Source organism: Micromesistius poutassou (genome assembly GCF_964030765.1).
Source record: "Micromesistius poutassou genome assembly, chromosome: 13".
In the NCBI taxonomy this organism is placed as follows: domain Eukaryota; kingdom Metazoa; phylum Chordata; class Actinopteri; order Gadiformes; family Gadidae; genus Micromesistius; species Micromesistius poutassou.
Window position 1 is genome coordinate 4,429,094 of NC_140283.1, and position 13,731 is coordinate 4,442,824.

Below are 13,731 nucleotides of genomic sequence, written 5' to 3' on the forward strand. Positions count from 1 at the left end.
TTATCTTTTGTGTTTGCATTCATTCGCATGAATGAAATCACATGAAAACTACCAATGACCTTATCCCTTCAGGTTGTTGGGTTATAATCTCAAGCATCACACATTCTAGTTGAGCTGAATCGTTTTAAAAATAGATTCTGGTCATTTATTTTAATTAAAATAGACGAGTGAAAGGTCCTTATTTCAAATGTTTTCTGACCTCCCCCCTGGCCACAGAGACGACCCCCTGCCAGGCCATCATCATCCCCGCCAACACCTTCAAGGTGCTGCCCTGCAAGCTGCGCTCCAACCTGGCCCAGCGGCGCTGGGAGCACGGCGAGACGGCGGGCCACTTCCACTACCCCAGCCCGGAGGGGGGGCTGGTGGTGGTGGCGCAGGCCGACCGCCAGGACACCTACGTCTGCTGGTCGGTGGAGGAGGGCTTCAAGCAGCTGCTGGCCAACTACTGCGTGCGCGGCGAGGCCAAGCGGGAGAACACCACGCCGCAGCCGCCGCCACCGCCGGCAGCGCCGGCAGCGGGCCGGCCCGTGACGGCAGTGCCGACCCGGGATGAGACGGTGGTCCTGCCCGGGGAGAGCCGCTCGCTGCAGATCAACACCAAGACCTACTGGAACGAGCTGATCGTGGTGTGCGCCCTGCTGGCCTTCTCCCTGCTGGTGTTCTCCCTGTTCGTGGTGTACCGGAACCGCGACCACATGAAGTCCATGCTGAAGGAGGGCGAGTGTCCCGCCATGCAGCAGAAGAAGAAGAAGATGCTGCCGCCGCAGAGGGTCGCGGGGAAGCCCGCCGAGAGCCTGCCGCTCAACGGCAGCGCGCCGGCGCCCGCGTCGGCGTCGGCGCCGGACCACAAGGGCTACCACACGCTCAACGACAACTACATCTGCAGCACGCCGCAGCACGAGTGCTCCTCCCCGGAGAACAGCAAGAGCTTCTCGGAGTCCGAGAGCAGGCCTCTGAACGTGAAGGAGAGCCACGTGGCGGTGTCTCCCATCAGCCCTCGGCCGCGCGTCCGGCTGGGCTCCGAGATCAAAGACTCCATTGTGTGAGGTTGGATTGCGGGATTTAACGCGAGGGCGCACCTTGCGCGTGCAGTGACTAACCCGGTGAACCCCAAATAGAAAGGAGACTTTTTTTGCGAGCACTTGCGGTAAAAAAAACGACAAGCACACCCTAGAGGACAGAACAGAACACTGAATAGCTTCAAACTCCACATGGTCGTCATTTTTATAACACAACCTTTTGCACTTTTTGTCTCCTGAGTTTGTTCCTGTGATCCATACACATTTCCTTTTGTTACTTTTACACAAATGCTTATTTTTTTCAAATGCACTCACATGCGGGTTTGCCTCCAGACTCGTGAGTCATTTCAACAACCCTCAAACAGCGATGTGAATACAGAGAGGTGGCTGACCTACGCGCTCCATCTCCGATTTCTAACGGTTCTTAGCATTACATGTCCGTCCAAATCAACCTCTTGTAATGCTTTGAAAGGACAGAGGAGTGTTTGAAAAGACCTTCAAAAGACCCAGAGCCCATTTAGATCCTGTATTTCACGGGGGCTGTTCACCATGAACCCTTGAGGAGTTCAACACCCACAATCCACAAAATAAACTTTTGCCTGGAGTTTTATGAAGAGAAAAAAAACTTTTCTTTACATACCTGTGCAGCCATGGTATGGTATGTCATCGCTTTCTCTTTAATATAAATCAAGGGACCATTTGTTCTGATATGAAAGAAAGCACAAATGAGCACATGTTAAGAAAGAATGGGGCATTTTTCTCCATGAGTTGCTTAACAATTTGAGAATATTTCCAACAAAGAAAAAATAATTGAAAATTTGGACTTCAATACATTTAGCTTCATAGTGTTGTTTGTATAGGTATGTAAAATGCCGGTGATTTTGGTCAAGCTTTTCCTTCAATAATGTGAGAAAGGGAATAACCCATTCCAGGTATTATGCTGTTGTTCACCAAACAGGCAGACTATGCAAAGTAAACAATGTGAAGTGGGGTGAACCTCACCTTGAGACTGCAAGCACATGGGAGTTGTATAGAGGAATGTTGACGGAACACACACACACACACACACACACACACACACACACACACACACACACACACACACACACACACACACACACACACACAGAGCGCTGGTCATTAAAATGTTTTAAATGTTTGAGGAAGATTATATGATGATAGTAAAGATGTGGGTTCATACATAATTATTTTGCTGGAACTTCAGTTCACTAAGAATTTTGCCTAGAATGACAGGTACAATGACAATGATAATCCAGACATGATTAAAACAACAGCAAATAAATCTACTGCCTTAAAGAAAATAATAGTTACTAGATAAGTGTTTTCCCACTTTTAGAGGTAAAAACAGCTATTCTCAATCACAATGTTTGAATTCAGTGTAACACCATCCTTTGTTATCATTATGATTGGTAATCATGTTCATTATTCCAAAGACCAGCCACATAGTGTTGAGTATTATTACAGATAACATTAGTTCTTATTCGTTTTTTATTTTATTTACAAAAACAACAGCATATTCAATTCTACAAAAAGGTTATTTTGAAACATAATGCATTGATTTTGCACATACTTTCAAACGAGCCTTAGTTTGGCTGGGTTTTCAATTTGGCACCAAACCTGCCTATGGGAAATTGTGTGATGCCTTTAAGTAAAATGTAATAATCATAATATGTGCCTCCTGAAATACAAAAACAAATAAATCAGCACCATGGGCATAGACACTAGCAGACACTCTAATGGCTGCAGAGTCGAGAGTTCTGACATGATTGGCCATAGCACGGCAGAAAATTGATATTTTGAACAATGTTGAAAAGGATTTGCGTTGTGTTTTTTACAGTTGGTTCGTCAGGGCAGGGGTTGAATTCTTTGAAGTGTAGCACAGGAAAATAACCACTGGCTTTATTTTGAAGTATAACACAATAAATGAAATTGAGTTTGCGTAAAAGCAAAAACAAATTGTACAGCTTTCAATGATGGGACATGTTATGACTGAAACACAACATCAACAACAAAAACACATGTACTTTTGAAAGACTGTTACAAATAATAATTACGATGATAATACATGAGTATTGATGAATAATATGATTAATAATAATACATGGCAGCTTTACTGTAGTGGTTGTCATTGGAACAATAATAATTTTGCCAAGAACAGAACAATAAATGTTAGTTATTTAGTCAAAGATGTACAGTAGTGCTTTTAAAAAAAATAAAACAAATCTGCCTTCATAGTTTCTAACATAGGCACTCTGAAAGCCAGTGTTTTTGCAGTATCATTGCCTACTTTCTCGTATATGACCACTAGCCAAGCTTTCTGTTTGTGCCTGTGCAAATTGCTCAGATCGGTCAAAATGTATTATAAGAAATGTTTTTGATGTAAAAAGAAAAAAAAGAAAAAAGTATTGTAAATTCAGCTGCCAATGTAAAAAAATATTGTGAATTGTATTTTTGTAATATACATCACTGCTGTTTGTTTTTATTTTTTATTGTACTGTATATAAAAGCACTTTATTTTAATTTTTCAAATAAAGATTAAATTGCTATATATATATGTTTCATTTCCTTATTGTGTTCTCATCAGTGTCCCCTTGTGGCAACTGACCAGAACTGCGTCTGAAATAGGCTACAACAGAGCTGTTTAGAGAGATCAGCAAATGGCTCTCGGCGACCATAGCTTCCTAATAGTAAGATAACTCAAGCTTGTTGATTACGTATGGCCACCGGCGTACGCATGGGCATACGCTACTCTGAAACGCAATGATGTGTTTCAGCGTCATCATCACATAGCGGCATCATAGTTTCAGCACAAAGCGTCCAACCTATGGTCAACAAAACATATGCGCATTATGTGGATAGCAGGTGGAGTTCATTTATTTGAATGAGATAAGGTAGGCCTATTGGTATTAGGTATCTGAAAGCTTCTCAATAGTAAAATAATAACTTAAAATGCACCAGTAAAAACGATATAAAATACTTGCGTGGATTTGTTTAGCATAACCTGCAATACATATTATAGGGTTGTATTGTCTCCTGTGAATGCAGGCCTACTGTAACTACAAAACAACACTGGACAAAGTTAGATAAGCTTACACGCACACCTCACACCCTGAAGACAAACAGAGAGGTGGAGCCTAGGGCAGTATAACCAACGACCTGTCGCTGGTAATACACACGTAACATAAGCATATACTTTAACCTTAAATACTAAATTATTGGGAAGAAAGTTCAATTAAGATCAACTAATGCAACTTTTTTGAATAATGATACACAGTGACCTAGTGAGTAAATGTCTGTTGACAAATGGTTGGGGTTGACGTGCGCCGTGAGCTCTCAGCCAATCAGAGACTGAGGCGCAACTAGCGGTTACTCACAGGCATGTGTGCTACCCCCCGCGGACGCGCTCACCTGACGCGCGCATTAGCACCCCGTCTGTCCAGAAGACTATGCCTACACCGCCATGGTGTTTTAATATTTACACGTATAGCTAGTTTTAATGCAGCACAATGGACGTGCCCAGCCTACAGAGACTTTTTTCAGCGTGCGATGTCAACAAATCGGGCGACATCGAATACGAGGACTTCACCGTGGTGTGCCGAGAACTTCACGTACCCGAAAACGAGATTAAAACTTTGTTTAACAAGTTCGACGCGGACAGAGACGGATACATCAACTACACCAGCTTCTCGTCCAAGTTCCAGGAGGTGTCGGAGACGCTGGACCTGTCCGCGTTCGGCGCCGTCGAGTCGTCCCACGGTCAGTCTTCCTGTCCCTGGGACGAATTCCTGGACAAGAACGATGCGATCCCGCTGCTCTCTGAAAGGTGGGACATCTTGGGACACGCAATACACCTTTTATTACAAGAACAGTTGTAGCCAGATTCCGTAGTCGGGCTGTATACCAAGCTACTTATACATTGAAGTCTATATAAGTGATTGTTTTGTGTTCCCCACAGCCTGAGGACCAAGCTGTCCGGGTTGTATCAGGCCATAGTGGACTCCTCCAACAGCCCTCTGCTGGCGCACTACGAGGTGGTCATCAACTCTCTGATTAGCGAGAGCATCGACCACAAGATGGAGACTACACAGCTGGAGACCAGCCTCAAACGGTAAGATCCAGGGGGACTTCTTCAAACCAACAGCAGGTCTGAAAGTGTACGGTGTGACCGTGTGCCTTTTACAGTGTCATCTTGGAACTGCTTAATGGATTTGGACATTTAGGGTCTGCTTGGTCTCTCAATATTACTCGATGGACTAGTTAAACTATTGACTTCCATTCACAACTTTGAGTTGTGATACTGAGTGCAGCCCTAATGTGCTAGAGATCTAGTTGTATCCACCTGTGTGGCCACTTAATTTACAGTCACTAAAGCGTGTATCCTGGTTTAATGACATAAGAAAGCTTTATTGTCATTAACTAAGCCTAACAAGACCTGTCCCTGATCTTTTATAGGTATACATTAGTGACTGCAAGGCTATACTTTGCATGGGATGGAGGATTTGACAGTACAGTTTGGACAGTTGTTTTCAACACTTTTTTATTAAATGTATTCCACTTTTGACCATGTTATATATTCTAACATATATTATTATATCTAAATATTGACTTAGTATCTCAAAACAAGGACTTGGTAACTCGAAATAATGAGAAACTTGTGACTTGAAATAATTACGTAGCATCTCAAGATAATAAGAAACTTTATGAAAATTATGAGTTTGTATCTCCAGCTAGTGAAAACCCCTGAAATAATGACTTCGGCCCACTATCGCCATATACTGAGAGACTTTATCAATATTTGCACTAAGGCTGACCCCACTATAAAACTGATCCAGGCTGTGAGTATCACATGTGCAGGTCTATTCGGATCAGCTCTTAAAGGTTATGCTACTGTTACTCAACCAGACCTGCTGGATCCTCTTTCACTGTTCCACAGCAGCCTCACTCCACCCACACATTCAGGCGTCACATCCCAGGACAATCCGTGAACAGATCTGCATAAGCAATTATTATAGGCTGTATATAAAAACATATTCCATTAATAAAAGCAACAGCATTGCAATGACCATTTTAAAAGTATAGGAGCATAGGCTTGTTATTGGTAGTAATGGTGTTTTGGTCATGGTTTAGTCATTAATCGTGAACTGATTTGTCATTATGGGGAGATGGTGTTGTGTTTGAAACTGCCACAGCGTTTCCCATGTGCGATGTGGCAAAACAAGGTTTTGATTAGCCTGGGTTACGCTATGTTTACGTTTATTAAATATTTGACATAACTTCAACTCTCTCCAGGCATCGCAAACGTATTGTTTGAGTATTGCCAACAAAAAATGGCATGATGCATTCTGATGCTCAAGCCAACATCCCACTTTGCATCAGCAACATATTTCTGAAGTCATTTTCAAAGCATATGGAAGCCCATTTAGTCCTTATTTTGAGAAAGTATCATTGATTTGAGATAATGTCATTAGTTTGAGATACCAAGTCATTGTTTCGAGAAAGTTTCTCATAATGATTTATAGGATCCTTCTGTTTTCAACCCTTTGGAAGAAATGTACTTCCATATGTTGGTGCGTAGAATATACAAATAAACTCATATTTTGCATTAATTACTTGTCTAACTGTAGTTAGACAAGTAATTACTGGTCGGACTGCACGGCTGTACATCTTGTGTGCTTTGTTCGAGGCTCATTGTGTGTTTTCAGCTACTTTGTCATTAACTTGTTTAACTATGATACAAGCATAAGCTATATAGACTGGTTCATGTTGGGCCTACACACTGAATGGAAATCAAACTTGCTGTTTTTCCTTTTTAAGTAAACAGAATTACTTATGAATGAACAGTTTTATGCAATGTTAAGCAACGCAATTAAATATTCAGTGAGATTATTTGCCCGCTTTTTACATTTTTCCATTCTCTTGAGCTTATGGCATCTCAGTCAGACATTCAACTAGAAGAACCATCATAAATAAGAGCATTGCATTTTAATCATCAGACACTGTCACAAAACGCGGTTGAATGGCCAACGGGTAACAATCAGGCTGAACAAGGCAAATTGTGACCATTAACTGAACACATGATTGTTCATATAAACTGTTCTGACATTGGTTAACAAATCACCTCAAGAGGTTCAAGAGCAATCTTTGCTACCCTGTCCCGAAAGGACATTTTTTAGAGCCTTGGAGTTGGAAGTTTTCTTTCTTTCTTTTTTCATTTTTCTGCTTCAGTAAGCACAAGGCTCGCTGAAGAGCTGCCACTCACTCTGACTCAAGGAAGTAGAACACTTAAGCGCTCTGTCCGCCTTTTCCTCTTCACCTCCCCCCCTCTACTGCAGGGAATATCCTCTCACTTGATCTCATTTATATTTTTCCCATTCACTCACACATTATTAACCGCTCGCTTTCAAATCGTAGACATCAAGCTAAACCTCACCCTGAGGGCGATGTCATAGTTCTGCCGATGCTGCTTCAGACTGCTTGAGGTGTTGTTTGAATTGGGTAACAGGGGAATGTCGCCTACGTTCCAAGATCACGCCCTCTGGACAGCCTGGCAGCAGCCCGGGCGAGCAAAGTGTTTACTGTGACACGGTGTATAAAGTCGTATGCATTGAATATGTCCATAGCTTCTTAAGACGTCAAGAGACTGCAGGTAAAGCATTCAACTGTCTTAATTGTTTTAGTACTGATCCTTGATGAAAGTTGATGGGACAACCTGAAAGGATTGTTGAGGAAAGCTGCCTTGTTTTTTTTCTTGCCTGGTAGAGACAAACGATAATACACCAACGCTGTGGCTTGTGTTTGTGCAGCACGGAGGACTTGAACACCAGTCAGCTGGAAGAGCTTGAAGAAGATATCCAGAAGCAGCTTGCTGCGGTGGAACAGAAGGTCAGGGACCAGGTGGGTGACGCCCTTACTGCATACTGGTATTGTGGAAGTTTGTGTGGACGTTTGCTGATACTGGTTACAGATAGGATGGGTTTTGTGTGATTTGATTGACAAAGTGTAATCAAAGCAAGACTAGGCTTGACATCATAAGTTATGTTATTATAAATGATGATAAGTTATGTCATCATAAATGTTTGTAATTCATTCTAAATGTTTGTAATTCATTCTAAATGTTTGTAATTCATTCTAAATGTTTGTAATTCATTCTAAATGACGGGAGGGGTCTGAATGGTTGCTAGTTTCCCTGCTGTACAGGCACTGAACATGGCAGTGTTGTAGTGTAGCCGGCATCAACAGAGTAACCTGCATGTCTGCAATATGAGCAGGCCCCTGTGTGATCCACCTTCCCTGGCTCACAAAGGCTCTCTGTCCACGGCCCGCTGAAAGCCTCTCTTGAAGGCTTTAAACTCGCTACTTTTGACGCATGAGGGGGCGGGGGTCATGTTTTCAGGAGCGCAAGAAGATGGAGGACATTGTGGCTTCCATGCAGAGGAGGCATAACAACCAGGTGGCAGATCTCCATGCAAGTCTGGAGAGACTAAAGAAGGTACTTTTTTTTTAATATGTATTTGATATTTCATTGTGATTGATTTGTCTTATTTAGCGAGGTCAATGGTTGTATTGATGTGCATGTCTCCCAAGTAAATCCCATTTTGTTTTGCTGAACATGTTGAAACTAACAGAGCCAAGAGGACTCTAAAGTGGACCGCACCAAGGAGGATGTGACCCGGCTGGAGAGGAACGTCTTTGAGCTTACACAGGTTGTTGTGGCTGTTAAGTTTATCTTCAATGATTCCCTTTGCTGCTCTTGCATTTATTTAAAGCATCACTCTATTTACTTTCTAGTCATTCTGCAGTCACGTTTATCCACAGGGATTGTTTACTCCTCTTAATTTAGGAGCAGGCTAGGTTTCTTGCCCATGGTTGCCTACAGACAGACAGCCAACATTTATACTATACCGTCCTGGCCCCCTAATTGCTCTCTTAACCGAAGGCGTCTCCTCGTTAGGAAAATGAGCGACTGCAGAGTGCTCTGCTGGCGGCTCAGACGGACGTCTCCGTTCTGCATCTGGAGCTGGACAAGCTGAAGAACATGTACACAGACCAGGAGCTGCAGCACCACAGGTGGGGCTGGGACACCTCTGGCAGGAGAAGTGTGGACTTGCAGGAATGCCAACCACAACGGCCAAACCGGTCCCCTGTCTTCAAGCGATATCTTTTCACTTTCTTTCTTCCACTCATGAGTGTTGTCTAGACTGAATCAGGTTTCTTCTTCTTCCGGGACCTGGTGACCTTTTGAATGGCGACATACATGTCAAGACTAGATGTCCTTTTTCGTGCCTTGATGCCCAGAGCTGTTTAATTTTGTGGTTCAGTGGTTTTACGTTTCTTTATTTTTGGATGTTTCAACCCTTTCAGGAGATAATAGATGTTTTGTAATCACGGACTGTCGTCCCATTATTTATTGGGTGTGTCGTACTGTATAATAGTGTAAGATTGTATTAAAGAGTTTTATCTTCCAGAGAACAAGATGACCTGAAGAGGATGCTTGAGGAGTATCAGTCTTACTCCAATCAAATCCAGGCTCTGCAGTAAGTTCCTGATGTTTGCTTTTCTAGCATGTTGATACTTCATAACACAACCTCATATCTATTCAGTGTCATTATATTGGGGAACATGCTTCTCTATTGACTGTTTTCACTGCTTCACGTACAAACTAGGTCATAAAATAAGGACCGTTAAAATGGTACATAAGATCTTGTTAAGGAAACTTTTGGATCAATAAGTCAAATCTATGGTAAAATCAGTAGGAAATTGTTAAATTGGTCTTTCATGACACAGAAACATGAAAAACATGGAGCATTCAATCTGAATCTGAATGGCATCAAACATGAATAACCTGCTTCAGGGCACAACATTGATAATCATTTTGGACTTCCTGTTTCCTTCCCGCACGGCCAGGGAGACGAACAAAAAGCTTTATGACAGTAATGACGGGCTGCGCTCGGCGTTGGCCAATGAGGCGGCGGTGGCGACCAAGAGGAGGGTGAGAGCGTGTCTTAAGTTACCCGCGGCACACCTACCTTCCTGGACATGTTTGGCACCAAATGACCCGTGTTTCTACAGTGATCGGAGTTTCCAGTGACACTTAAGATCAGCCACTTTAGGTCTATTGTTAAACACAAGGTACACAAATGAGAAACTAGTTGTGTGTGTGTGTGTGTGTGTGTGTGTGTGTGTGTGTGTGTGTGTGTGTGTGTGTGTGTGATCGATCCAGCTATCACCCAAAGATGAAATCCCTGCCAGACGAATGAAGCCCCTTCGACAAAGCACAATCAATCATAGCAGGTATGTGGTGTGAACACGCACTGACTCAGGCACACACCCAGTCTCACTCACTCAATATGGGTTTTTGAAGGAGTAATGTTGTATATGAAGTAATGTAGAATACAAACATTCTACATCCTGACCTGGTGCAGTAACGAGCAGCAGACCTGTTAATCACTGGGGTGTGTGTGGGGGTGTGTGTGTGTGGTGCAGCTCTGATCAGAGCCAGCCCGGGGCTCCTCCGTACCAGCATGTGGCCAGCTGGGCCGATAAGTACCTGGACAGCGGCGTGGCCATGCCCGAGGACACCTCCATGCCCGAGGACACCGCCGAGCTGTCGGCCAGCGACGGGGACAGCGACGGGGACAGCAACAACTCCATGGAGACGGTGCACCACAGCTACTCCTACGTCCAGTCGGACATGGAGGTAATGACGGGGCCGCTAGGTTTAACTCTCTGATTTGATCCCTTGATTAGTTTATGATCGTGTCATAATTTCTTTAGAATATCGATGACATCTTTTTGAATCACTACGTATGTGTGTTTGTGTTCTATTTCATATTTTGTATGTAAATGTGTATTTTCTGTATTTCTTGCTGCCCTCCCTCCACCTATGTCCATCTCCTGGTAATGTTTCCCTGCCTTGTGCTGTAATCGTGCATGTTACAGTATTATGCTCCTGTTTTTAAAGGTGTTATTAAGGCGCTAATAAAGGCTGTTTTTATAATGTAACTTCCTGTCACATGTTAGATATCAGAGGTGAAATCTGAAGCTGCGATGTCCATCACTCCCTCGCTGGGCTCGTCGTCGCTCGCCCTGTCCATACGGAGGCGCCTGTCCGCCTTCTCCACCAAGGTAGACCCTAACCCTGACCCTGACCTAGGATTGAATGAGGCACAAGCTGCCAAGATCACAGGTTTCTGTATTAGTAAATGGGTATGGGTCACCTTTATGTCACCTGGGCAGAGCACTAATACAAAATGTAACAAGGTTTTTAGGGAGGTTTTTAGGCAACGTAATGTCCCCCTTTCTGAGTCTTCATCAGTTCCCTGAATACATGTATTCCACCTATAGCTATGTCTGTCTGACTAGACAGATGTCTGTCTCATCTTTGTGTGTATCCATCTATCTCATCTTTGTGTGTGTATAATGCTATGTGTATACATCTATCTTATTTATCTCATCTCTGTCTGTCTCACTGTGTATCTAATTGTCACCTCGCTACAAAGCCGGATGTTCTGGAGGACGAGGGACCTTCTCCAATCTACCGCCTGGTGCTGGCTGGAGACGCAGGGGCCGGGAAGTCCAGCTTCCTGATGCGCCTCACGCTCAACGAGTTCAGAACCGACATGCAGACCACCCTGGGTGAGCACCAGAACCACACCTGCTCAGTGAACCACAGGGTCCATGTACACTAGATGGACGTACGGAGGTTGTATGGTGCTGTGCTCTTCAGTTAACTAGATGGATGTACGGAGGTTGTATGGTGCTGTGCTCTTCAGTTAACTAGTTGGATGTATAAATGTTGTATGCTACTGTTCCTCTCAGGGGTGGACTTCCAGATGAAGAAGCTGCTGGTGGATGGAGAAAGGACCACCCTGCAGATATGGGACACAGCCGGCCAGGAGAGGCAAGGACACAAACCAACCCCAAGTTCCATGCACCACAGTGGTTTTGAGATGCACATTAAACCTCCTGTGATACGAGATAGATCTAAAGTTGTCCTGCCGGCCCGTTCCCCAGGTTCCGCTGCATCGCCCGCTCCTACTTCAGGAAGGCAAACGGCGTTCTGCTGCTCTACGACGTCACGTCTGAGAGCAGCTTCCTGAACGTCCGGGCCTGGATGGAGCAGATCCAGGTAGGGGTGGGGATGAGTAGGAGACTAGACTACAGGGGGAGGGGGGGTAGGCTCAACACAGGACAGCACTCTGATGACCGCCGGCGTCTCCATACAGGAATCCACCGAGGGGCAGGTCCCCATGTGCATCATCGGGAACAAGGTGGACCTCCGCGAGGAGCGACCGGAGGGCTGCGTGAGCACCGCCCACGGAGAGAAGCTGGCCAGTGTAGGTGACCGGGAGCAGCGTCTCCCGGGGCAACCCAGTAACACAGCATTCACGTAGGCTCCCTCTGGTTTATTGTGGTGGTTCGGGGGTAACGGAGCAGACCGGTGCTTTCTCCTCTCCAGGCGTACGGGGCCTTGTTTTGTGAAACCAGCGCCAAAGAGGGAACCAACGTGGTTGAAGCCGTTCTACATTTGGCGAGGTAGCGCAAAGAAACCAGACCGTGACCAGCATTGTGTATTTAGGTGTGCTATAGTCAAGGGGTAACGCTCATCTGTTTGTCCCCCCCCGTCCCACAGAGAAGTGAAGAAAACGATCATAGTGGGGGATCAGTCGGAGTCGGAAGTGCGGCTGAGTTCGAGCAGTCCCAAGAGGACTCTGAATGACTGTTGTTAACGCCGGGGGTGGACGTCATGGTTTAGTTTCCTGGGTGAAGCCATGGAAAGAAACCCATACTACCCCCTTTCACTTCCATTTTATTATTGCATATACTTGAATGTTTTAAATCGTTAATAGTAATATTATAGAACATCTGATTCTATGGCGACTATATTTTATAAAACCATTAATGATTTGTCTCTGTAGATAATGTGAAATGTATGTGTAGTTTTGTCCTTATTTAATGGAATATATATATTTTTACATTGTATTGTATACACATTTGCTTCTTGCTTCTTACTTTTGATATTGTCTGATTGGGTTTGATTGTTTGTTAAACAAGAAAATAAATTGCTGAGACATGATGGTATACATGTTTTCTTTAGGTTTTTATTAAGCGTACTGAGTTAATGTATTTTGTATTGACAGTGTTTTAGGGCATGGATATTACACATGTCCAGGCAGCAGGGATGGTTTATGGCATGATGTGAGCTACAATGCAATGCCGCGGGGAGATTCATTTAATTCAGCTTTGTTTATAGTTAGCGCTTAAAAAAACATTTATCTACATTATAAATAACACTTCTGCTTTAACATGCACAGCTTATGAACATGGCTGTAATATTTACAGAGATAACACTTTCATTTTCAGTTGGAATGCAATACAATGTTTTAGGTCTACTGCTGTCTGTAACCAGAACATATTAAAGAACAATACTGGAAAAGAATGTTTGAGTAAAAATGTATGTTCACTTTTGTTTAACAACCATTGGTAACACTTTACGTTTAGGGTACACTAATTCAACATTAATTAACAGTAAAAAGAGCAATAAGTATTAACTTATAATAAACTAACAGTTAATTAACAGTTGACTAATGGTGTCATCATTTACTAATGGTGATCATGTTTACTGGTAATCATTTATTCATAATGAAATGGGCTCAGGGTTAATGCTAATCCTAACCCTATTCAACCCTAT

The 13,731-nt window shown here is 43.6% G+C and overlaps 2 protein-coding genes across 3 annotated transcripts in view; both read left to right on the plus strand.

Annotated features, from left to right (window-relative positions):
• sema4ba (sema domain, immunoglobulin domain (Ig), transmembrane domain (TM) and short cytoplasmic domain, (semaphorin) 4Ba) overlaps nt 1-3,468 on the plus strand; it is a 33,184-nt gene extending 29,716 nt beyond the window's left edge. The window contains exon 15 of the mRNA XM_084476898.1: nt 217-3,468. Coding sequence (XP_084333024.1) covers nt 217-1,046 — 830 coding nt within the window. The 3' untranslated portion in view covers nt 1,047-3,468. The remainder of the gene's footprint in view (nt 1-216) is intronic.
• Nucleotides 3,469-4,483: 1,015 nt separating this feature from the next.
• On the plus strand, nt 4,484-13,427 carry rasef2 (RAS and EF-hand domain containing 2). Of its 2 annotated transcripts, none has more exons than XM_084477606.1 (17): nt 4,484-4,863; nt 4,996-5,148; nt 7,844-7,934; nt 8,434-8,529; nt 8,666-8,746; nt 8,992-9,107; nt 9,506-9,574; nt 9,945-10,029; nt 10,261-10,331; nt 10,524-10,737; nt 11,061-11,165; nt 11,540-11,675; nt 11,859-11,940; nt 12,054-12,168; nt 12,266-12,376; nt 12,499-12,575; nt 12,673-13,427. In XM_084477606.1, exons 1-17 carry the CDS (start codon nt 4,547-4,549, stop codon nt 12,767-12,769), a joined length of 2,016 nt encoding a protein of 671 aa, XP_084333732.1. In that variant the 5' UTR covers nt 4,484-4,546; the 3' UTR covers nt 12,770-13,427. The 2 variants fall into 2 exon arrangements, with proteins under 2 accessions (XP_084333732.1, XP_084333733.1); XM_084477607.1 differs by having other exon boundaries at nt 8,666-8,743.
• Nucleotides 13,428-13,731: the final 304 nt, after the last annotated feature.

Coding starts and splice junctions, on each gene's coding strand:
- rasef2 (XM_084477606.1), top strand. CDS start 4,547: ATGGACGTGCCCAGCCTACAGAGACTTTTTTCAGCGTGCGATGTCAAC. Junction 4,864..4,995: donor ATCCCGCTGCTCTCTGAAAG/GTGGGACATCTT, acceptor TGTTCCCCACAG/CCTGAGGACCAAGCTGTCCG. Junction 12,377..12,498: donor ACGGAGAGAAGCTGGCCAGT/GTAGGTGACCGG, acceptor TCTCCTCTCCAG/GCGTACGGGGCCTTGTTTTG.